Raw genomic sequence first — 25,000 nt, 5'->3', positions numbered from 1 at the left:
ACAACGACCTCCTCATCAATACACAATCATCTGACTGTAGAAAGGACATTATTCATAATGACACTCTCTGGTGTTTATAACAGTTTATAATCACATCCTCCAGTGTCACCCAAATGAGGACGAGGTTCACTTTGGAGTCTGGTTCCTCTCGAGGTTTCTTCCTCTTCCATCTAAGGGAGTTTTTCCTCACCACAGTCACCTCAGACTTGTTTATTAGTTATAAATACAAACATGTTTAAATAGAAGTCTAATATTAATCTGAAACTGTATAATATTAGGGGGGCAACACCTCCAGGGTTGGGGGTTCGATTCCCACCTCCGCCTTGTGTGTGTGGAGTTTGCATGTTCTCCCCGTGCCTCGGGGGTTTCCTCCGGGTACTCGGGTTTCCTCCCCCGCTCCAAAGACATGCATGATAGGTTGATTGGCATCTCTGGAAAATTGTCCGTAGTGTGTGAGTGTGTGTGTGTGTGAATGAGAGTGTGTGTGTGCCCTGTGATGGGTTGGCACTCCGTCCAGGGTGTATCCTGCCTCGATGCCCGATGACGCCTGAGATAGACACAGGCTCCCCGTGACCCGAGAAGTTCGGATAAGTGGTAGAAAATGAATGGATGCATGTATAATATTAAACTTTCTGTACTGTGTTTCTTATGTCCTGCTTTGAGACATTTAATCAGAATTTAGAAGACAGAAACAGAAGACCAGACTGGGGCTGAAATCTTTCTATCCACTTATGCAACAGCAGGAGTGTGGATCTGTGTGGAGAAGGTGGAGGAGAGCAGCAGCAGGTCATGAGAGGAGGAGTGAACTCTCAGACGTTTGTTTAACATTCATTACTGAGACGGTGCTGCTGAAAAATAAATAAATAAAAAACAATGCAGTAGAGCACACGGAGAAGAACTCGTCTATCATCTAACGAGAAATCCAGAACAAATAGACGGTGACCTCAAATCCAGCCTCAGACGAGCAGATAAGCCACGTTCACCCTCACCTACTCACCTCATGACATCAATATACTACCCTATTTATTTATTAATTATTTATTTATTTATTTATTTATTTATTTATTGATAGATAGGGGGCACGGTGGCTTAGTGGTTAGCATGTTCGCCTCACACCTCCAGGGATGGGGGTTCGATTCCTGTCTCCGCCTTGTGTGTGTGGAGTTTGCATGTTCTCCCCGTGCCTCGGGGGTTTCCTCTGGGTACTCCGGTTTTCTCCCCCGGTCCAAAGACATGCATGGTAGGTTGATTGGCATCTCTGGAAAATTGTCCGTAGTGTGTGAGTGTGTGAGTGAATGAGAGAGTGTGTGTGCCCTGTGATGGGTTGGCACTCCGTCCAGGGTGTATCCTGCCTCGATGCCCGATGACGCCTGAGATAGGCACAGGCTCCCCGTGACCCGAGAAGTTCGGATAAGCGGTAGAAAATGAATGAATGAATGAATGAATGAATGAATGATTTATCTATCTATCTATCTATCTATCTATCTATCTATCTATCTATCTATCTATCTATCTATCTATCTATCTATCTATCTATCATATTTATTTATTTATTTATTTATTTATTTATTTATTCATTCATTCATTCAGATCAGGTTTCAGGGACAGGGATGAGTACAGCTTATCGCTCTGGGAACAACAACGTTTTCATCACTGCTCTAAAATCTGCTCCTTCTCCTGCATGAATTATTTTTATCCTTATCTCCTGGTGCTCATGTGAATCAATACACACAGTAGCTGCTGCTGTTGTCTGTGTTTGTGGCCTTGAGATCCGACAGCGTCGTCTTCCTGTACGCATCACTGATAATGATCCAGCTGGAATAACAGAGCAGGACGAGTCTGAAGTATCGGAAATCCACAAGAGCATCATCTGAAGATCTCACGGAATTCTGAAGGACACGTCACTGTGACATACGATCAAGACTGTAACCGAGAGACACGGGAAGAATGGATGGATGGATGAATGGGTAGAAAGATGGGTGTGTGGAGATGCATGGATGTCTGGAAGGAAGGAAGCAAGGAAGGAAGGAAGGAAGGATGGATGGATGGATGGATGGATGGATGGATGGATGGATGGATGGATGGATGGATGTCTGGACAGATAGATTGTGATGAGTCACTGATCGCAGCCTAAAGCTAAAGTTCCCCATAACCTCCATGTTCTTCTGGTCTTCTTCTTCTCACTGCACAGCACTGTAATGGTGTGTAAGGTGTCAGCAGACTCAGAGCTCAGAGTCCACGCTGGTAGATCTGTTCCTCTGAGGTTTTGGTCCATGATGAATTAAACTGCTGCAGATTTGAATCTGTCGTTCTGTCACATCCCTCAGCGCTCTATCAGATCCAGCCCTGCTGACTGGAGGCCATTAAAGTGAAACAAACTCATTTTCTTGTTGATGGAACCAGTTTGAGACAAACCACCTTCAAAACACCACCAACAACAACACCACCAGCACCACCATCACCCACCTCCAAAACCTCACCAACACCAGCACCACCACTAAATAACACACCACCTCCAAAACACCAGCACCACCACCATCGCTACTAAATAACACACCACCTCCAAAACACCAGCACCACCACCATCACTACTAAATAACACATCTCTCCAAAACTCCACCACCAGCAGCACTACCACCACAATCATCACTACTAAATATCAAACCACCTCCAAAACCTCACCAACACCAGCACCACCACTAAATAACACACCACTTCCAAAACTCCACCACCACCATCAGTACTAAATAACACACCACCTCCAAAGACCACCATCAGCTTTTTAACATAATTAAATTTTATAAATCACATTAACATTTACATCCCAGATGCCAGAGGATCTCCACCTACTGTCCTAGGCTTTTTGATTGGCTACAGATCAAATGACAGCGGATGGATGAATTAATTACAACAAATAATTAGTGTTAGTTTGGATCTGTTTACAGTTCCATTAAATGTTCTGGAATATTTAAGAAGCAAAGAAGTTTCTGTTCTCACATCCTGTATGTTATAGCAGCTTTAAACACGTACTATTCCTCCGCATCACCATGACAACCAACAGGTCATTAATGCAGCCATGATTCATAAAAGTTATTTTAAACAATAGATTCCGGAAAAACAAAACCCTTTTATTTCAGCGTCTCTACTCGATCCCCAAGGTTCACAATCTCGGCTTAATAAGTCCTGCCTTTCTTTTTCTTTTCTTTTCTTTTCTTTTCTTTTTTTTGTCACTTCTCGGGAGCACACACGACAGGTCCAAGCAGATTAATGAGCGGTTTGGACGGATCGTGCCGACCGGAGCCACGGGAGAGTGAGTGAGTAATTTATGTTACCGAATTGCCTCTCAACCCCCCCCCCCCCCCCTCCCCTGCTCGGGTTTCCTTCTTCTGCTTCTGCCCTTGTTTTCTCATCCATCTCTCCGTTACTCTCCTTCATTTCATTTCATTTCATTTCATGATCGATTCCTGCTCTTTCACACTGATTAGAGGTGTGTGTCCTGTACAAGGGTTTGGCCCAAGTGTCCTCACGAGCTGAGAAAATTGAATCTGGGCGACGCTGGTAATTAGCTGCTTCATCAAACCACTTCAGTCAGACCTGCATCCTGGATTATTTATTTATTTATTTTCCCCCCTGAGCTGGACAAAATCGAGATGTGAGGTGAATTTATTCAGGTCCCCGCACCCCCAAAGTAAACACATGGCCCACCAGGACAAATGGAAATGAATGTTTTGCTCAGAAAGCGAATGAGGTGGTCTAAGCAGAGGTGGGGAGTGGAGGGGGAGAGGGGGGGCAGATCTGCCAGGTGAGAGACAATTATATTCCAACAAAAAAATAAGTGACCACGTTGGCAGCGGTGTTAAGGGCTGAGCGCAAAGCTAGGGATCGGTGGCTGCAGGGAAAAAAACAAGAAACTCTGCCATCCATTTTTAATGTCCTCGATTCAGGGTTGCCGAGAACTCGGCGAGTCCCTGAGGAAAAGGAAGGAGGTTATGCTAAGTTATGCCACACCAGACCCTCTGAAGCCGGCCACGTGTGAGCGATCCCTCAGAGGGTTGATTAATGCTGAGCGCACGCCAAACCGACATAAAAACAGCCAAGGTTTAATAAGCCTGCCTGATTTACACTGTAGACCTCCAGACCCGCTCCTAAGAGGTGTGTTGGGAGTCTCAATCACCGAGGGGATAATCGAGATGCCAGACGACCACGAGCGCTCGAGCCTGACTGACGGAGGAGGAATGTCGATGCGCCGACGTGAGCCGGCGAAAACCCGAACGAGACGCAGGAGCACGGATTTCCTCATAATGTAATCTATTAGCAGGGTCAGTAGCTCGTAGAGCTGAAGGTTCTCTCAAGGTCTAATTTGTTCTACAGAACAATCAAAACAGGGGAGGAATAGCAGAGATATCGGTGATTACTGCAGAGAAAATCTGCCATGTATTTTGTGTTCGTTTGCAGAAATCTGCTCTAATTGTTGAAATCCCAAACACAGAGTCTTCTTTAAGACTCCACCCAGTGATGACACACAGACTCGTGTAACGACTGTCTGGAATCAAAAAGATCAAGATCGTCTGAACGTTGTGCCGTTTCATCGATTCCCGTTCACGATTCCTTAAAATTCTGAAGGAACTGATTACGACCCTGAGGTGATTTTTTCTCATAACAGCCCCAAAATGTTCCAATGTGAGTTATTTCACTTAGCAATTACTTACTTTCTTTGTGTGTGTGTGTGTTTCCTGGTAAACATTAAGCATTTTAGCTTAATGTTTACCAGGAAACACACACACACACACACACACACACACACACACACACACACACACAAAGAAAGTCTTTGTTCCAAAGCACTAACACTAGAGACTCCTTCAATAACCTTAACAAACCCCTTCTCACTTCACCACCTCAGCAACTATACCTGCTTTCTTTAGTTATTTTACGCAGCACGCCTGCCGTACACGTGTCCGTGCGTCCCTGCTGTTACCATGGAAACCATAACGTATTGCATTAACATACAGTAAGCCTGTGATCTGCAGCTAATGTCTCAAATCGGTGAAGTAAGAAAAAAAAAAAAAACATTCTGAACCCTGCTCTCAGGTCACTTCCTTTACAGAGAGTAAATCTGCAGCGTCGTTTGACCCGAAACCTGGTTAGCTTCATCCAGATGGATTCGGGGGAATCGATATTCTGAGCTATGACGTAGTTATAAATTTTAATTAGCAAGAGATTCATTTGCTCCGGCAGTGTTTGTTGTTTCTAACATATCTATCAGGTTACTTTCTTTTCTCTAAATCCATAGTAGAGTCCTTTGTTTAGCATATGTGTGTGTGTGTGTGTGTGTGTGTGTGTGTGTGTGTGTGTGTGTGTGTGTGTGTGTGTGTAAACAGCCCTCGATCACCTGAGTGCTGCGCTTGCAATAAACAGCTAATGAGATTAAGAACGCGTTAGCTTAGCGTTGATGGATCGCTACAGGCCGTAAATGTTTAGAAGCTAATTGATCGCTCTTTGCTGGAGATTGTATTTATTTATTTATTTATTTATTTATTTATTTATTATAGAGCATGAACATCAATCTGCATGTAGCTGTAATGATTTTAGATCATGGCTCTTGTCTTTTCTTCCGACTCTATAAGCTCCGTTTCTTTTCTTCCTGACTCAGCTCCATTTCCTGAGCTTCAGCTAATCAGATGAACTAATATCAGCTCCTGCTCTGTGTTATAATTCAATCCGAATCAGGATTAACGGCGTATTAATGGTGTGATGAGAATCGGATATGAGTCCGATCTTTAAAATCTGTGATGAATTCAATCAAAACAAACGATCGTAAGGTACCGTATCGCAGTAAGGGTGTGTTAGCTGTGAATTAGCACTAAATCCCTGAATATCGCGTGTTGTGAGATGCTGTTCTGATCGACATGGTCGTACACACCGATCGAGTGATGTCCTGTCAGATCAGACGAGTCCGATCGTTCTCGTCTGATCATCAAGGTGTTATAGCCTTCAGACTTTCTGCTCACGGGATGGTTTTTGTTTTCCGTAGCATCCTGTGTAAACTTTAGACCGTTGTGTGTGAAACTCCAAGCAGGAGATAGTCAGTCGGAGATCTGACGTTTTTTCTTCGTTCTGATGTTCCGTGATTGGATGAGATCAGATAACTGCATGGATGTAAAGGTTCCTAATAAAGTGGACAGTCTGTTGAATTCACAAATCTGGAGTCTGGTGCAGGATTTGTGTCTTGATGTGATGTGGAAAGCCCCAACATCTGGAAGGTGAACGCTTATGATCAGAGCAGCCAATAAAATCGTGACTTTTTTTTTTGTTTTTGTTTTTTTTTTGCATATTGAAGCTTCGACTATGAGACGGTTACAGACACGTGATGTGATGCGAGCATCGCTTATTCTCACCATTTATACAAATCCACTCTCGGCTTTAAAAGGTTCTTTTTTCATTCTGTTTCTCAGAAACGTCGCGTAAAAGCGCCGCGGCTTCCTGAAACCGATCGCCGTGTCGTTCTGTTCCTAAGATTTATGGTTCTGAAATGAACGAAATGATCACAGGCTCATGTGCAGTCACTCTGGTGCTGATGCTGAATGAGAGAAAGCGTTTAGTCCTGTGCTGTGCTTATGTCTCAGTTAGAGGATTTTAATAAGCTTCTTTTTATAATGGAATTTAAAAAAAAGTTAAAAAATTTTTAGAACACAATTCTAAGATTTTATACAGTATTTAAATATCTAAGTAAGTATGAAATAAAAATATTCGATTTTTTTAGTATTAAGGCCACAAAAAAAAAATGAAAATGAAACAATAATAAATAATAAAATAATCAGATGTAAAAATTGAAAAAATAAATAAATAAATAAAATACACAATAAACAATAATGTAAAAAAGGAACAAATAATAAATCCATCAATCATTAATCAATTAGAAAAAAAATTAATAGGCTTTTTAACAAAATAATTTGAACAAAAAAATAATTAACAGGCTTTTGATTGACTTCTTTTTATAATGGAATAAAAAAATGATTTTCCAGATCTGGCATCATATAGAGTATTTAAATAGCTAAATAAATATGAAATAAAGCATTTTGTAATTATTATTAAGGCTTTACAACAACAACAACAACAAAAACAACAACAATAATAATAATAATAATAATAATAATAATAATAATAATAATAATAATAATAATAATAAGAGATCAAAGCCTCGTGTGATCGTGCGATGTGCTGAAGGTTAGCATGTGATCATGATTACACAAAATAAACTGAAACAAACAAGTTTATCACATCAGCAAATGAGCCAAAATAACAGCCATTTCCTTCTGAGGATAAATGAGGAATACCATCATCATCATCATCATCATCATCATCATCATCATCATCATTATCATACTCTTCACATTAAAATGCAGCCTGGTGCTAGCTGGAGAAACTGTCGTATATCAATGAGTCTCTCAGAGACGCACAATTTAGCTTAGGCTAATAAACTGTCAGAGATGAAAGCGCTTTTTTTTCTTTTCATCTTTCTTATTTATTTTCAGATCGTTCTCTCTCTCTCTCTCTCTCTCTCTCTCTCTCTCTCTCTCTCTTGCTCTCTCTCAGTAAAAGGTGAGATCTTAGCTGAGAAAAGAAAGCCTTAAATTGGGGCTTAAAGAGGTAGAAAGCAGCTTCGGTGACACCGAGAAACCTCACGAAAAGCGAACACGAGGGCCATTAGCGCCGTCTTCCTGTACGGGTTTTCAGTAAGAAAGAAAGGAAAAGGAAAAAAAAAAGACAGAAAGAAAGTAAGATGGGCTAAAAGCTGTGAGTCAGACATGATACATGGAGATACATGAAGGTGGGATTACAGAATCAGGGCAACAGGAAGAGCTTCAGCGAGGATGCTTTAAAGCTTCTTTTTATCACCCGTACAGCAGGCGGGCTGCAAAGCATTTACACACACACACACACACACACACACACACACACACACACACACACACACACACAGAGTTTCATATAACTAACCCGGTCATCAAATCTACATCATCGGCCAGGATTAAGCGAGTCAGAGTCAGAGGTGATGTGATTCATGTCATGTGGTTCTTTACTAAAAGGGATTTCTGTCACTATGTAGTGTACAAACCTCCAATAAGAAACATCTACACTGAGATTCCTCCTCCTCATCACGACGCACGTCCAGCCTCCATAATGATTCACGTGCTTTATGTACATGAGCTGACATACCGAACGAGAGACGGACGTCTGAGACGTTCTCACTCAGTATAAAGAAGTGTCTGATGTCGTCTCCGTGAGTCTGATCTAATCTGAAGATGCGAACATTGTGTGAAAAAAATAAATGAATATATTTTTCTATGAAAGTGTCACCTCTAGTATCGTAGAGAAAACAGAAATAGTGATGAGCTTCACATTAACACCACTGTGGAGTGAGACGATGAGACTGACAACGGACTCTTTTCTTTGTCGCGTTCAGGGAAACGCTTCCGCTCCCTGAAAGCAAACACAAAGAGAATGAGGAGAAGCTTCTTCCCGCAGGCCGTCCGGATCCTAAACCAGGAGACACCCAGGATCTAACACTGGACCTGTTCTATGCCGTCCCCCACTTTTTTTATTTTTTTTTTGCACAGACACTTTAATTCTGGACTGTCACTGTCACTTTAACTCTGGACTTTATACACTTTATACACTCCATACACTATTTACACACCATACTGCACCTGGTCACTTTAAGGACGATCTTTAAAAACCATACACATTTATGTATATGTATATTTATGTATACGTATATACATTATTTCATATTCTCCACATATTTAATATTTTTATATAGTTTTTATATAGTTTTCTTATATAGTTTATAATTTCTTATTTTATTCTCATTTTATTTTTTTTGCTTTTTTATACTTTTTTGATATTCTTTATTCGTATATCTGTATGTACCTTATATCGTACCCTGTATGTGTGTGTGTGTGTGTGTGTGTGTGTGTGTGTGTGTGTGTGTGTGTGTGTGTGTGTGTGTGTGTGACAAATAAAATTTGATTTGATTGTGATTTGATTTTGATTTGACACGACATCAACATTTACACAATAAAGTTTTTCAGTCTCTGGGTTAAAGAATCGTTTCACACACAGAAATGAACACAAAGCACAAAAAACTCGCGAGATTTAAAAGAAAAGCTGCAACAAAATCTAACATTTAAATCAAACGATCAGAAGAGAATAAAAACGTCTAGAAAGAATGAAATCTGTATGAATTAGCGATGACTCAACAAATCTCCGTTCGACTTTCCAGAAGATTCTTCAGAACGATTCAGCGACACGTCGGTCATCTCACCCTGTCCTACACGAACGCTCTGATCGTTACATGTCTTTAAAGAGGTTAGAGGGAAGTAGAACAAATGAGTTTATGAGATGCTAACTCGTACAGTCCGCTAGCTGTCCCTAAGCTAATCTGAGAGTGAGGCTAATATTAAGAAAATCGAACGCTCACACTGATTAGCGTGACATTCTTTCATGTTTTATTAGTTAGTTATAGATGCCAGATTTCTACACATATAAACACATACAGCGCTACTGCAGCTTGGACTTGACACTCACTAGCGTGAACATCCTTCGTTTACCTGCTGGATCTATTTTCTATTTGTGTGTGTGGGAGATTTTGGCAGGAAGTAGAATGTTTTAAAATGAAGTTTAAAAGGTGAAGAAAACAGAACACATTAAATCTGTTAGCCTACTGTGGGTCGGGTTTAATAACGTAGCCAGACAGCAGGCAGGTTTGCTGATGTCTGTCATGTTCAAAGCTAATGTTCAAAGCTAATACCAGACATTTGGCTTTGGTAGCAATTCTGTCTCTGCTAGCATTCTCTCTCTGCTAACGATCTTCTATCTTTGCTAGTGCTCTTCTGTCTCGGCTAGCACACTTGTGTTTGCTAGCACTCTTTTGTCTCTGCTAGCACTCGTCTGCTTACTCGTCTGCACTGTTCTATCTTTACTGCTGCTCTTCTATCTTTGCTAGCACTTTCCTATCTTTGCTAGTGCTCTTTTATCTTTGCTAGCACTTTCCTATCTTTGCTAGCACTTTCTCTTTGCTAGTGCTCTTCTATCTTTGCTAGCACTTTCTCTTTGCTAGTGCAATTCTATCTTTGCTAGCACTTTTCTATCTTTGCTAGTGCTCTTCTATCTTTGCTAGCACTTTCTCTTTGCTGGTGCTCTTCTATCTTTGCTAGCACTTTCCTATCTTTGCTAGCACTTTCCTATCTTTGCTGGTGGTCTTCTATCTTTGCTAGCACTTTCATATCTTGCTAGTATTCTTCTGTCACTGTTAGTGCTTTTCTGTCTCTGCTAGTGCTTTTTTTTACACTCTCTGAGCTTAGAGATTAAAAGCAAAAAGACGATACTGTGCTTTACTTATATTCAGTTACAGATCTAACACTAAATGTCATGAATTACAGCAGTGATCAGACCACATATCAGACTAGATCCCAAACTCCATCCTGCCGTGTCATCACCTTAATCATCTCTAACCTGAGCAAAGCACACCTCAGTGATGTGAGACACTTTTTCTAGACGAATGCTGTGAGATCTGGTGTTGCTCAGTTGGCATGATAAACCTCCGACTCCGAGACATGGAATGATATAACGTCTCGACGCGCACCGAGACACGGCATCCTCATTAGACACTGCATTTCATCACCTGCTCTTCGTACAGCGAGCGCAGGAGACAGAAGCAGCGCATTAATGAGGAAAGGTCTCACACTCATCAGGCTAATTTGCACGTTAGCAAAAACTTTTAGCTGAAAATCTTTTACATGTGAACAACTCCTTAGCTCAGTGTTACGTTTCGGGTCAAATATTCTCTGTGGCGTTGCTATTTACTTTACTATTACTCTATGGTAATGTGTAAAATAGATAAATATCAATAAATAACTTAATTATTTAATAAATAGTTTGCCAAAGATAAACACATAAACATTCGGATCCATTAAAAATGTTCAGCGCAGCAGAAAGCTAACATTGTCGCTAATGACATGTAACATGATCATCAAATATTGTAGATGTTAGCTAGCTACACATAGCATGATTAATAATCTGAACACTCTAATGTGTATGTGTGATTGTGTGTGTTTTGTTTTTTTCACAGTGAAGTTTTACCACCCCATTCTCAGCTGACAGTTCCACCCCACACCAGCAGAGGTCTCCATCACCTCAATACAAGACTTCTCTTATTACACTGCTTATTATTTCCTCACTAGTCAGTGCACTGATCAGGGTGTCAGCCAGTTAATGTCATGTCATTCTGTCACAAAATCCTCCCGGTGCACTGGAACGTTCACTCACTAAAAATATCCCACAATGCACCACAAAACCCAGGAAGTCTCTGTGCTCACTCACTGTGTTCGACTCCTTACCGGAAATCTGGAGCTGATTGTTTTTCTGGAGTCATCGGTGTCTCAGTGTGTAGTGAGTCCGAATCCTTACCAGAGCCACGACTCCTCTACATTACACATTCGTTCACTACCTAGGGAGCCGGAGAGCGGATTGAGACGCCTCCTTTCTTTCTGATCGTATTTCTACAACGTTATGTCAGATGTTTGTGTATTTGTTTACAAGTGTAGTTGATTGGTTGCTAATCCCTCTCAACTGCTTCTCTCTTTCTACCCGTCCCGAGGCATCCAGAAATTGTACCAGCTCCGATTGTCATCTGTGCGATGAAGATTTTGGACCTCCGCCGACTCTGTGAGGCATCTAGAGATCTACCAGCTCCAGTTAGACTCTGCTATACTAAAGATGAGATCCAACTCCATGTGGTCTTTGAGGACAACAACCTCCTCATCAATACAACATTTATCAGACTGTATATATATATAATCACACCCCCGGTGTCACCCAGATGAGGATGAGGTTTCCCTTTGAGTCTGGTTCCTCTCAAGGTTTCTTCCTTTACCATCTAAGGGAGTTTTTCCTCCCCACAGTCACCTGAGTCACCTCAGACTCACTCATTGGGGATAAATACATACACATTTAAATATATCTAAGATTAATCTTGAATTTTTGTGTTAAATTAATCTTTATATTATTCTTTATATTAACCTTTTGTTCTGTGTTTATGTTCTGTAAAGCTGCTTTGAGACGACGCCAGTCGGAAAAAGCGCCATACAAATAAATTTGAATAGAGTTGAATTGAATTGGTTATCATTTTACCCCTAACACAATTCTACCGACGTTTCTGCCTTGTTAAACTATCACAGCCCAAAAGCACAAATTAGCACACAAACAAATATGCAAATATGTAAGAGACTTAATCCTGTTTTTTTTTTTTTACCCCTGATTAACAATTGGCTGTGCATGTGAGCCAATCAGCATGTGGATCCAGAATGATTGACATGTCTGAAACTAATGATGATATGATGAAGCCTTAACCTCCTGTTCCCTCCTAACATTTGTCATGTTTTGGCAGGTGTCTCTCATCTCTGCTAAGTTTTCCAACCCCAAAGATTAGCATAGATGAAATTCAGCTTAGCTAACTTTTAGCTAGATTTGATAAATTCATTCATTCATTCATTCATTCATTCATTCATTTTCTACCGCTTATCCGAACTTCTCGGGTCACAGGGAGCCTGTGCCTATCTCAGGCGTCATCGAGGCATCGAGGCAGGATACACCCTGGACGGAGTGCCAACCCATCACAGGGCACACACACACTCTCATTCACTCACACACTCACACACTATGGACAATTTTCCAGAGATGCCAATCAACCTACCATGCTTGTCTTTGGCCCGGGGGAGGAAACCGGAGTACCCGGAGGAAACCCCCGAGGCACGGGGAGAACATGCAAACTCCACACACACAAGGCGGAGGTGGGAATCAAACCCCCGACCCTGGAGATGTGAGGCGAACGTGCTAACCACTAAGCCACCGTGCCCCTAGATTTGATTAAAAAATATACAGATTGAAATCGAACACTGTATTTCTGTATTTCTGATGCTAATTAGGAAGCAATTAGAACCACTGTGTTTCCTTCACTCTCTTTCAACAGACAGACTTCACAGTTTCTACCAGATCATCAGATCATCAGCAGTCTGCTGAATAATGTGCACTTCCTGTTCCTCCCTCTCTCAGACTGAGCAATTGCTTCCAAGCACATGTTTGTAAGGGCAGAAAGTTCCAACAACCAGACCGACAGAATTTGCAAGCTGGTCCTTTGAATCTTCTCACGTTCTAATTAAAGGAATAGGAAGTCAGAAATAAGGAATGCCACCTTGGAGAAATCATCCGGAGGCGTTTGAAACGCTGACAAGCTGCTCTTCATTTTATTATTCCACTCAATCCAGAAGCAGCTAGAAAATGTACGATGTAAATATCTCGTACAGCGCTACCTGAAATAGCTTGGGTACTGAATGTAGGCTATTATCCAGCACTTTTCTAGCACTTGCCCTATTCCCTTTGTAGGAGACAGTACTGTGTGTGAGACATTTGTAGAGGTGTGGAAATAACAAGCATTAGTGCTTTTGTATTTTAAATACAGCTATGATGTTTTACTACAACAAACTGCAGAGCTACAGATCATCTGATACAGTATGTGGATGATATCAGTCTGTGTCATATCTTTTCTTTGTACAGAAAACTAGATACAGTTCTGAAAAACCTCCAGCTAATCAGTGGTTGCTAAACATGCAGCTAATCAATGCTGGGTTTGTCTGTGGGCGTGTCTGTGGGCGTGTCAGTGGGCATCTCATGATAAAGTCATAAACAGTAAACTAAAGATACATTTCTGTGTAAACTACCTTTAATCAGTGGTTGTTAAACATGCAGCTAATCAACGGTGGGTGTGTATGTGGGCGTGTCTGTGGGCGTGTCAGTGGGCGTGTCAGCGGGCATCTCATGCTAACGTCATAAACAGTAAACTAAAGATACATTTCTGTGTAAACTACCTTTAATCAGTGGTTATTAAACATGTAGCTACTTTACAGTGGGCATGTCGGTTGGTGTGTCACCGGGGGTGTCAGTGATCGTGTCCCACTACCCTTGTAAAAAGTAAACTAATCAGTGGTTGTTCAACTTGCAGCTAATCTACAGTGGACATATCAGTGCGTGTGTCCATTTAAAGTTCATCCTCATGAACTCTACAGAAGAGTTTTGCACCGTTACCTCATACTCGACGTACTCCTCCTCCTCCACTTCATAGGACACGGTCTGGATCTTCACTTCGTTCTCGTCCAGGAGCTTAGCCTGTGAATCTTCAGCGCTGGGAGTCTCAACGCACACATCCTTCTCTTTCTTTTCAGTAAATGTGGTCTCGCAGCACTCGCTTTTGTAGTCCTTGGCCTTGATGGTGACCTCATCCTTGTAGAGGATGAAGTTGGGCTTGTAAAATGCTTCCACTGCTAGGTGGAGAGAAGTGGCATCCAGGAGCTGAGACTTAGCTTTACCGTTCATCGCCGTGACCCCAACCTGACCACCGACTCCTCCAACACTACCACCACCTCCTCCGTCTCCTCCTCCACCTCCACCTCTGCCTCCGCTGCTGGTCACAAAGTAGTTGATGATGTTCTCCTGGTACTGGCTGCTGGGGAAGTCACTCCTGTAGCCGTAGTCGACTTTGACCACGTGCTTGCTGTTCTTGTCAAGCAGAGGGTTCTGCAGCTCACTCAGGTTTTCCATGGTATACCACCTTCCCACACGGAACTACGTGACTGCCTCAAGGTTTAAGGAGGAAACAGGGACAGGGGGATCGGGAGCACGAAGGAAGCGATGACCTTGGCTGGACCGACGTGATGAGGGCTAATGGTGTTCAACAGGCCATGACCTGCAGAAAGCGACAGAGCAGGAGGAGGAAATGGGTTATTGAGTACATGCAGTAAAGACTTTCTTTTTCTATATACGGACTAGCCGAGGGAGAGAAAGTACACTCTGCTACTGTATCTATGTCATAGTGCAATGAGAAAGTTCAGCTCTAAAAGCAGCTGAAGACAACATACTGATTTCCTGAAGGCAAAGTCGAACAAGCTTCTGTGTTTAAATATCATAACAAATATATACTGTGATGTTTAATGAGTTGCTTACAAAGCGCTTTGGATCTGCACATGAAGGGATTTTCAAACAATACAAACATCTGATAGGAGAAAAATATCTTTTTATTTTGTAATAAATAAATAAATATTGTCCAATACCTTTCACTGTCAGTGCCAAGCTTCTGTTCTATTCTATAATGTTTATCATGTTCTCTCACTATTCTTCTTCTTCTTTTTCTTCTTCTTTTTCTTCTTCTTCTTCTTCTTCTTCTTCTTCTTCTTCTTCTTCTTAATATTATTATTAGTAGTAGTAATAGTAGTAGTAGTTGTTGTTGTTGTAGTTGTTGTTGTAGTTGTAGTAGTAGTATCTGGATACGTTCTATAGCATACTTTCTATATGTGTTGTTACTATAGCAACAGTCACATTTAGATGCTTCAAATCAGTTTAAATGCTGTTCAATCATTGATGTAAAGGTTGTATAAAATTGTATCATTCCTCTTCTTCTTCTTCTCTTTATTATTATTCTTCTTCTCTTTATTATTATTATTATTATTATTATTATTATTATTATTATTATTATTATTATTATTATTATTATTATTATTAATTCTTATCCCACAGTGCTGTTAAATTCTCTATTCTGATTGGTCCTTATTTTATTTATTATTGGTCATTACTGTTAATATTTTCTTATCATTAATGTCATTTTTATTACTAAAATATATATATATATATATATATATATATATATATATATATATATATATATATATATACATACATATATATAATAGAGAATAATAACTATATAAAAAAATAATAATTTTCTTTTAAATAATTAATAATAATAAAAATATACTTTTTTTTATTATTCTTATCTCATGCTGCTGTTGAATTCTGGATTCTGATGGGTCAGCTGTTCTCAATTAGCTTCTAATCTATAGCAGCAGCTCTAACGCTTTGTCGTTACTATAGCAACAGTGACACTTACATATTGGATGCTTCATATAAAAACAAGAGCAACTGGTGAAGCTTTTAGTAAGAAGACGTTAATGTAAATGACGCTCTCTAGTGCCGACATATCAGGTAAAGGTCCAAAGCATTTTTCACGACAGAGTAGTTCAGGCTTCTGAAGATGCTTATCGTCGCTTTAATGTCAGCGAGAACAGGAAGTGACTTCTTTTGATCCACAGCTTTAAATCTACTGATGCATGAAGAAGCATAACATTTTGTTCTTTATTAGATTAGTCACTTAATTGTTGTGTTGTGAAGAGGAATGACGAATGACGCAGACAGGAACATGCTGATAAAGGCAAAGGATCAGGTTTTATTCAGAATTTTAACCCTGCATCATCACCCATTAATTCCCAGGTGTTTTTTTTTATTCTTTATGTGGTGTAATGGTGCTAGCAGTCATACCAATCCCTTTAAAACCATTTTACTTTAGCAGTTTAATCATCTGTACGATCTCTGACAGTCTCGCTCCGAACATTTCAGCAATACTGCGATAATCAGCCCGATTTCAATTAAATCACTTCTTTCGCTCAGAACCGAACGTCTGATAAGAGCCTGGCTGTATTTGTGGAGAAATTGCGAGGGAGGACGTCTTAATTAAACACCAGATCCAGCTGTTTAAAATTCATCTCCACTTTAACTCATATTGGAGGTTTGTTCAGTTTTGCACAGCTCCAAAAAAAAAAAAAAAAAAAAAGTCAAATACAATGACAGGTAATTATTGACTTCCTGGTGTTCGGGAACTTGTTCGGCTGCGGCTGCTTTACTGATGTATTATCTGTGACTCTGTCATTTCTGTGCTTTCGGTCTTAATGCTAAACTGAACGTTATTTCAGTCCTTCAGTTTTCCTTTCTTTATTATACACTTTATTATTTATTCGTTATTTGTATTTAAGATTATTTGTATTGATTATTTTGATTATTTACAGGTGGAGGGGCAGGGGGTGGTGGTTAGCACGTTCGCCTCACACCTCCAGGGTCGGGGTTCGATTCCCGCCTCCGCCTTGTGTGTGTGGAGTTTGCATGTTCTCCCCGTACCTCGGGGGTTTCCTCCGGGTACTCCGGTTTCCTCCCCCAGTCCAAAGAAATGCATGGTAGGTTGATTGGCATCTCTGGAAAATTGTCCGTAGTGTGTGAGTGTGTGTGAGTGAATGAGTGTGTGTGTGTGTGTGTGAGTGAATGAGAGTGTGTGTGTGCCCTGTGATGGGTTGGCACTCCGTCCAGGGTGTATCCTGCCTCGATGCCCGATGACGCCTGAGATAGGCACAGGCTCCCCGTGACCCGAGAAGTTCGGATAAGCGGTAGAAAATGAATGAGTGAGAGAGAGTGAGTGTATTTACAGATGACTGCAGAATTATGAGCATCTTTTAAGAAAATGGAACAAAAATAAATTCCTGAAAAATTGACCTGCTTTCTCCAGGCTGGTGGAGGTGCTGTGATGAGCTCCGATGCCGCGCGCATTTGAGCGTTGTTTCGAAGCATGTGCATCCATTTTTGACCACAACATCTTCTAACAGTTACCTTCAGCATGATGATGATGATGATGATGATGATGATGATGATGATGTACCGTGTCACAAGGAAAACTGCTTTCATGAACATCACGACGTTCTTCAGTGGTTTTCCCAGTAAGTCTGAACCCATTGATCATCTCTGGGATGTGGTAGAGATTCAAAGTGAGATTCATAGCATGAAGGTTCTCCTGAGAAATGAGCAGGAATCTCATATCATAAAGAACAACTTATGGAATCCACACCATGAAGATCAGAGTCTGGCTGGTTGGAAGGCTGAAGTTAGGGAAGTGTTCCTTATAAAGTGCTCCGTGAATGTGTGTGTGTGTGATATAGTAATATGAATAACATAACGACACAAACCTCTTCCACCGTACCATCGCTCTCACCTCTCGGAATTAATAACAGTAGCTTTGATTTTCCGCACCGAGAGCCTGCGTCGTGTAGCAAACCGATGAGTTCTGACTCTCAGGGTGAGTCACGGCCGTCCGTACGGAACAGAGCGCACGCATCCTCTGCTTCTTTTCATCTTGTCTTTTCACCGCATTGAATCCTGTAGTGTATTGACCTGAATTCTGTATTTAGCATCTACTGCGGTTCCATCATTTCCTTCAATTTGTTTCTCCACACAGATCAGCTGCCAGTCCTGCTCTCCTCAGGAATAACGCAGAAAGATCGCGCTACGTAATTTCCAGCAAGTCGTTCGTGGCCTTTAGGCGCACAAAAAAAAAACGACCGACAACAATCGATTTGCTCCTGATATTCGTCGTATCCTTGTACGAGTGCAGAATAAACAGCGTCTGTTTGATCGGATCCCCGTGCAGTGTTAGTTCTGTTACGGTGATTTTAGGATGTTTAGCTTCTCGTAAGCTCGTGTGGATTCTGCTTTGTCAGTTTAAACAGTGTGTAAGTGTCCCGAGGGGCAAAATATAGCCATGTTCTCTCTGTGTGGTGCCGCGTTATGCAGGTCACGGCTCACTTCATGTCCATTTTCAGCACTTTCTGTCTTCCGGCACTTTATTTTCATTTGTTATTAAGAAAAATGAGGCCTAGATGAGATATTGTTTTCCAAAAAAGTCTGCTGTATATTTCTCTAAAAAAAGGATGAAAGAGGTTCAGAACAACAAGCCTGTGGCTTTGCCACGTAGATGAGGATGAGGATGAGGAAATGGTGTGTTGTTGTTAATTTTGTTTTGTCCTGTTTCTATCAGGAAGAAATGATGCATGTTGGGATGAAATCTCAGCCAAGCGGCTCCTGTTCCTACTCTAACCTGTAGCTGGGGTCGCAATTTTTATCCTGTGAATCATCAGAGAAAACAGAGAAAATATAGATTCAGCTGAAGGGAACAAACAGCCTGTACATGGACACAGTGATGTACAGATGCATCCATGCCGTTTTCCTGTTGTGTTTTTGTTCGATACTGAAATGAGGAACCAACTTGATGCATTAAAGGTGGGGTCTCTGTTGTTTGAAAGCCAATGTTGACATATAAATTCACCAAAACAAACACGCCCCTAACCCAAACGGGTCTCACCCCTGTATCGATAGCTCCGCCCACACATACATACGTAACCCGGGCGACTAACAGAAAGAAACGTGTCTTTATCATAGCTGAAGGGAAGAACTATACGATTGTAGATAAACAAACAAGCAAAAATGCCACACAAGCATAATGATGTAAAGGACAAAGGCATATATTAGTTCTGTGTAACAAAGCAAAACCAACGTTACTCACCTATCGAGAAGGAAAAAAGCGCCTCGGCGTCTTAAGTAAAGTCGGCCACATATTCACAGGTCGGAGTTTCCCGAGTCGATAACTCCTGAGCTAAACGCTGTTACTACACAAAACGCGGTTGTAGCTGCCTCTCTACATTACTACGATAGAAAAGAGGTGTTATTTGTGTAGTAACAGCGTTTAGCTCAGGAGTTATTGACTCGGGAAACTCCAACCTGTGAATATGTGGCCAACTTCCTGCTCCTTCAGTTCTCTCCAGCGCTGGAAAGCTGATCCTATATTAACACGTCCTACTTCTTGTCCTTATCGTAAGTCTTTCTTCTCTTTCTTTCTTTGTTTTTATCCTCCATGTCGGTTAAAACCGCTTTCTGCTAATGTCACACACGCTCACTGAACACTCTCTCCGCTCATATCGACAAGCCCCGCCCCTTTCTGCTCATTGGCTACACGTTTGTTTTGTTTTGTTCAGCTTGTCGGCCCTCAAGCATTTCTCAAAAATTGACCCCACCTTTAATTGATCAGGACAAATTTGATGCTGCTTGCTGTGTGCTGCTAGCAACAAACTCTTCATGCTACAGTAGGTTATACATTTAAGACGTTAGCCAAACAGCAGCAGGTTTTATGTCGTCCGACATCTTTCAGCGGACGTGCGTCACACTGTCTCATGTAGTCTCAGGATGATGAGTACTTACAAAGGTGTCAGCATACGTATCAGTGATCTAGCCCTAATCCTACAGCATAGCACCAGCAAACTGGGATCCAGTGACAAAAATGTTCCAAAAACTTTTCTTCTACATCTGGCTCCAGAACCCAGGACCTGAACAAGTCCAACTATTAATAAAAACATATGACTTTTTCCAGGGGGTCACGGTGGCTTAGTGTTTAGCACGTTCGCCTCACACCTCCAGGGTTGGGGGTTCGATTCCCACCTCCACCTTGTGTGTGTGGAGTTTGCATGTTCTCCCCGTGCCTCGGGGGTTTCCTCCGGGTACTCCGGTTTCCTCCCCCGGTCCAAAGACATGCATGGTAGGTTGATTGGCATCTCTGGAAAATTGTCCGTAGTGTGTGTGTGTGTGTGAGTGAATGAGAGTGTGTGTGTGTGCCCTGTGATGGGTTGGCACTCCGTCCAGGGTGTATCCTGGCTCGATGCCCGATGACGCCTGAGATAGGCACAGGCTCCCCGTGACCCGAGAAGTTCGGATAAGCGGTAGAAGGTGAGTGAATGACTTTTTCCAGCATCTCACCATAAACTTAACAGCTGCACTTCTGCAACGCAGATATTGACCACTGTGCTACAGTTAGATGTGTGTTTAGTAACTAAAGTCATCTATTAACCTGTCTCAGAGAGCTGTGTGTGTGTGTGTGTGTGTGTGTGTGTGTGTGTGTGTGTGTGTGTGTGTGTGTGTGTGTGTGTGTGTGTGCATTAATTATTAAAGAAAAAGCTGCTAAGAGCTTTTATACAACCACTGATTAAGATTTGTGAGCTGGTTAAAGCCCTTAATGACACTTGGGACATTTATGTCTTTACCCAGTAGTCGCTTTCATGTAATGGTTTCAGTCCTAGAATTTTCCAGAATATGAAGACAGTATGATGAAGGGGACATTTTTATATTCCACATGAGGATGTTTCTGATTTCAGATGTGATATATATTTCCTCGGCAATCCAGGGTTTATTTACTGTAGTTAGAGGTTTCACACTGCTCCTACTTTCTCCAGGTTCACACTGAACCCTGGATCTTCATCATCTGATGTTTCACACTCTACATTCCTAAACCCTGCTGCAACCTTCTGCTCATTTGCATATTCACGCATCAACGATCCTGATTGGATAAACCAGCATGTGGCTGCTTTAAATAACGTCAATCTTTCACATCAGTGAGGAAAAACGTTCAGTCCTGTGTTTCTGCACCTGAGCAGGTTCTGTTATCTTTCACAGCTTCCTCATGTGTGTCGTTCTCTTTAACTTTGTGGTGAAGTCGACCGGACGTTCCTTCTCCGATCTCCGACTTGCTCTAATTTCTCAGAGTGACATAATTGCCCCTGGCTACGGCGCGCCGCACTTCCGTCACGTTCACGGCGTGTTTTGTCGTCCGACTCTATCTACCGAGCCGTTTTTGTTCGCTGTCGTTCGGCTACGTCCTGGTTTTCACTTGACGTGAGCCACAGAGGCTCTGTTCACTTCCCGATTGGGTGTCTGTTGCTAAGCGACTAGCCGTAAGATCCTAACAGCGCTGACACGGTTTCACACTGTAGACGTTCGGCACCGCCGTGTGGAGTTAACGGCGGTAAAGCCGAGCTGATCCTGCTTCAGTGCAGAGGTTCAGAACCCCAGGGATAAAAACCTGCTTCATAACTTCACTCCTACATACGTGTGAAACCTTCATCTACACCGGAGGGGGGCAAAGTGGCGGTTAGAACCACCACAACCTGGGGTTAAAATCAGTGATAAAGCTCTTTAGAGAACCAAGAACACAAGATCTCCACATTAAATAATTTAAAAAATTGACTCATGGTTCGTTTTAATTCAATTTCTGACATTTGAGATATTCTGTGAACTAGCATTTAGATGGCTATGCTAATGTGTACATAGCGTTAATGTGTAGCCTCAAGTCTGCCAAAGTGTAAATCTTCTCCTAAACACACCACAGACAGACAGCACGACATCCTGAGTAAGAAGCTTCACAATAAAGGTGCTGAGAAACGTTTTAAAGCGAACGGCGGCGTCTCCGAGCATTACGGCTTCGTGACAAACAGCTCATGACTCATCGCTGTACATCACGCCGCTGTCAATCAGCCGTTATCCGATTTTAAACCAGTCATTGAGAAATCTCTGCTTTGGACACTGAATTATTTAGCAGCGGCCTGTCGATTGCTCTGCTGTCTGTCTCACGCTGCAGAATACCGGAGCAGGGAAAAGTGTCAAGAAATGGTTTCACTGCTCATCGATTACGACGCTTCATTAGTGCTGCTGAAAGGCGAGCGAGACCCGGAGTGCAGCAGGATGCAGCAGGACGCAGGACCTGCATTAAGCTCCAACGCATCCCTAAATGCCTTAACGTCCACGCTTAAGAGGAAAGTCTCCTGAGAACAAGAGCTGAGAAATCTCATTAAAAACAAAACTTCAGTAGAATCTTCGTGAGCCACGCACCATCCTGTACATCGTCTAACTGCTCCTTTAATCCGACCTTAATGTGAATCTGATCCCTCAGGGCTACGAGCTCATGCCACGAACAGTTATAAAGCATTTTATTCAGTTGAGGAATATCAGTAGAGTAGACCAGAGCAGTAGACCAGTCCTGTCTCAGAGCAGCAGACCTGTCCTGTCTCAGAGCAGTAGACCTGTCCTGTCTCAGAGCAGTAGACCTGTCCTGTCTCAGAGCAGTAGACCTGTCCTGTCTCAGAGCAGTAGACCTGTCCTGTCTCAGAGCAGCAGACCAGTCCTGTCTCAGAGCAGTAGACCAGTCCTGTCTCAGGGCAGTAGACCTGTCCTGTCTCAGAGCAGTAGACCAGTCCTGTCTCAGGGCAGTAGACCTGTCCTGTCTCAGGGCAGTAGACCAGTCCTGTCTCAGAGCAGTAGACCTGTCCTGTCTCAGTGCAGTAGACCAGTCCTGTCTCAGGGCAGTAGACCAGTCCTGTCTCAGGGCAGTAGACCTGTCCTGTCTCAGAGCAGTAGACCAGTCCTGTCTCAGGGCAGTAGACCTGTCCTGTCTCAGGGCAGTAGACCAGTCCTGTCTCAGAGCAGTAGACCTGTCCTGTCTCAGAGCAGTAGACCTGTCCTGTCTCAGAGCAGTAGACCAGTCCTGTCTCAGAGCAGCAGACCTGTCCTCTCTCAGAGCAGTAGACCAGTCCTGTCTCAGAGCAGAAGACCAGTCCTGTCTCAGAGCAGCAGACCTGTCCTGTCTCAGAGCAGTAGACCTGTCCTGTCTCAGAGCAGTAGACCTGTCCTGTCTCAGAGCAGCAGACCTGTCCTGTCGCAGTGCAGTAGACCAGTCCTGTCTCAGGGCAGTAGACCAGTCCTGTCTCAGGGCAGTAGACCTGTCCTGTCTCAGAGCAGTAGACCAGTCCTGTCTCAGGGCAGTAGACCTGTCCTGTCTCAGGGCAGTAGACCAGTCCTGTCTCAGGGCAGTAGACCTGTCCTGTCTCAGAGCAGTAGACCTGTCCTGTCTCAGAGCAGTAGACCAGTCCTGTCTCAGAGCAGCAGACCTGTCCTGTCTCAGAGCAGTAGATCAGTCCTGTCTCAGAGCAGTAGACCTGTCCTGTCTCAGAGCAGTAGACCTGTCCTGTCTCAGAGCAGTAGACCTGTCCTGTCTCAGAGCAGTAGACCTGTCCTGTCTCAGAGCAGTAGACCTGTCCTTTCTCAGGGCAGTAGACCTGTCCTACTGTTTACTGAATCCAACATAAAGAAACATTAATATGTTGGAATCCCAGAAGTTTCCTTCTCTAGGCTTGATTTTGTATTTTTCTACATTCTTGTGTGGGTTTTGTGCGTCATTGTCACCGGCTGCTCTATTACTCTCTCTGTGTGTTAATGCGTTCTTCAGGGTTCCTCAGGGTTCCTCAGGGTTCCTCAGGGTTCCACTCCAGCACCAGGAACATTTTAGAAAGCTCTCGCATCACACGCAACATTGATCTGATTTCAGCTCTAAATTAAAACCAAACACTTACAATAACCTGTCTTTCTCTCTCTCTCTCTCCATCTCTCTCTCTCTCTCTCTCTCTCTCTCTCTCTCTCTCTCTCTCTCTCTCTCTGTCACACACACCCACACACAACAGACTGTCTAATCAAGCAAAAACCACTTTGTCAGATCTGAGAAAACACCAGAATCACCACTGAACTGAATGACACCGGGCAGTTGTGTAATTGTGTGGTTGTGTTCCTGCGGCTACGCAACAGTGAGCTCGAGAATATGTCAAGAGCAGGGCTTTAATCATCCACCAGCCCACACGTACAACGTCACATTCTGTCATTTCTCTCCTCACTGATGGAGGAATATTTCAGAAAGTCTAATCTGCTGTGTGTCTGAGTTTTTTCCCTGATTTGTTTCGGAGCATCGATAAATAAATCTGAGCAGATTTACATGAGCGGTGAGAAGTTGTGTACAGTATCTCAGCACTCACACACACACACACACACACACACACACACACACACACACACACACACACACACACACACACACACACAGGATAAAATGAACAGCTACAGTTTTGAACTAAATGAACTGATGCTTCTTAATGAAATGACTCTTTCTCTTGTTGCTACATGGACATAAATAAGTGCATTAATCTTCACTAATGTCACGTTTTAATTCAATGTTTACAAAATGAACCTTTTGTATTATTTCTCACATGCACTTGGACACTCTTCCCTACACTAATTTGCACCATATATATAGACACACATAAAGACACACATATATACAAACATATAGACACATATATAAACATATATATAGACACACATATAGACACATATATAAACATATATATATATATAGACACACACATATAGACACATATATAAACATATATATATATATATATATAGACACACACATATAGACACATATATAAACATATATAGACACACACATATACACACACATATATAGACATATACACCTTTATCTATATGTTTATGCAGTGTATTTATTGAACTGTTCCCAACACGCGCGTCTCCTCTACGGGAAATAATAAAGCGCTATGAAAAGCAGCCATAAGCATTAAGT

The 25,000-nt window shown here is 42.2% G+C and overlaps 1 protein-coding gene across 1 annotated transcript in view; it reads right to left on the bottom strand.

Moving 5' to 3' along the window:
* Positions 1-25,000, bottom strand: part of syndig1l (synapse differentiation inducing 1-like) — a 34,308-nt gene that overhangs the window by 8,695 nt on the left and 613 nt on the right. The window contains exon 2 of the mRNA XM_047801804.1: positions 14,146-14,803. Coding sequence (XP_047657760.1) covers positions 14,146-14,658 — 513 coding nt within the window. The 5' untranslated portion in view covers positions 14,659-14,803. The remainder of the gene's footprint in view (positions 1-14,145; positions 14,804-25,000) is intronic.

The sequence above is a fragment of the Tachysurus fulvidraco genome, chromosome 16 (genome assembly GCF_022655615.1).
Source record: "Tachysurus fulvidraco isolate hzauxx_2018 chromosome 16, HZAU_PFXX_2.0, whole genome shotgun sequence".
Lineage (NCBI taxonomy): Eukaryota > Metazoa > Chordata > Actinopteri > Siluriformes > Bagridae > Tachysurus > Tachysurus fulvidraco.
The sequence above is the reverse complement of the archived record's forward strand: the minus strand, read 5'-3'. Positions and strand labels throughout refer to the sequence as shown.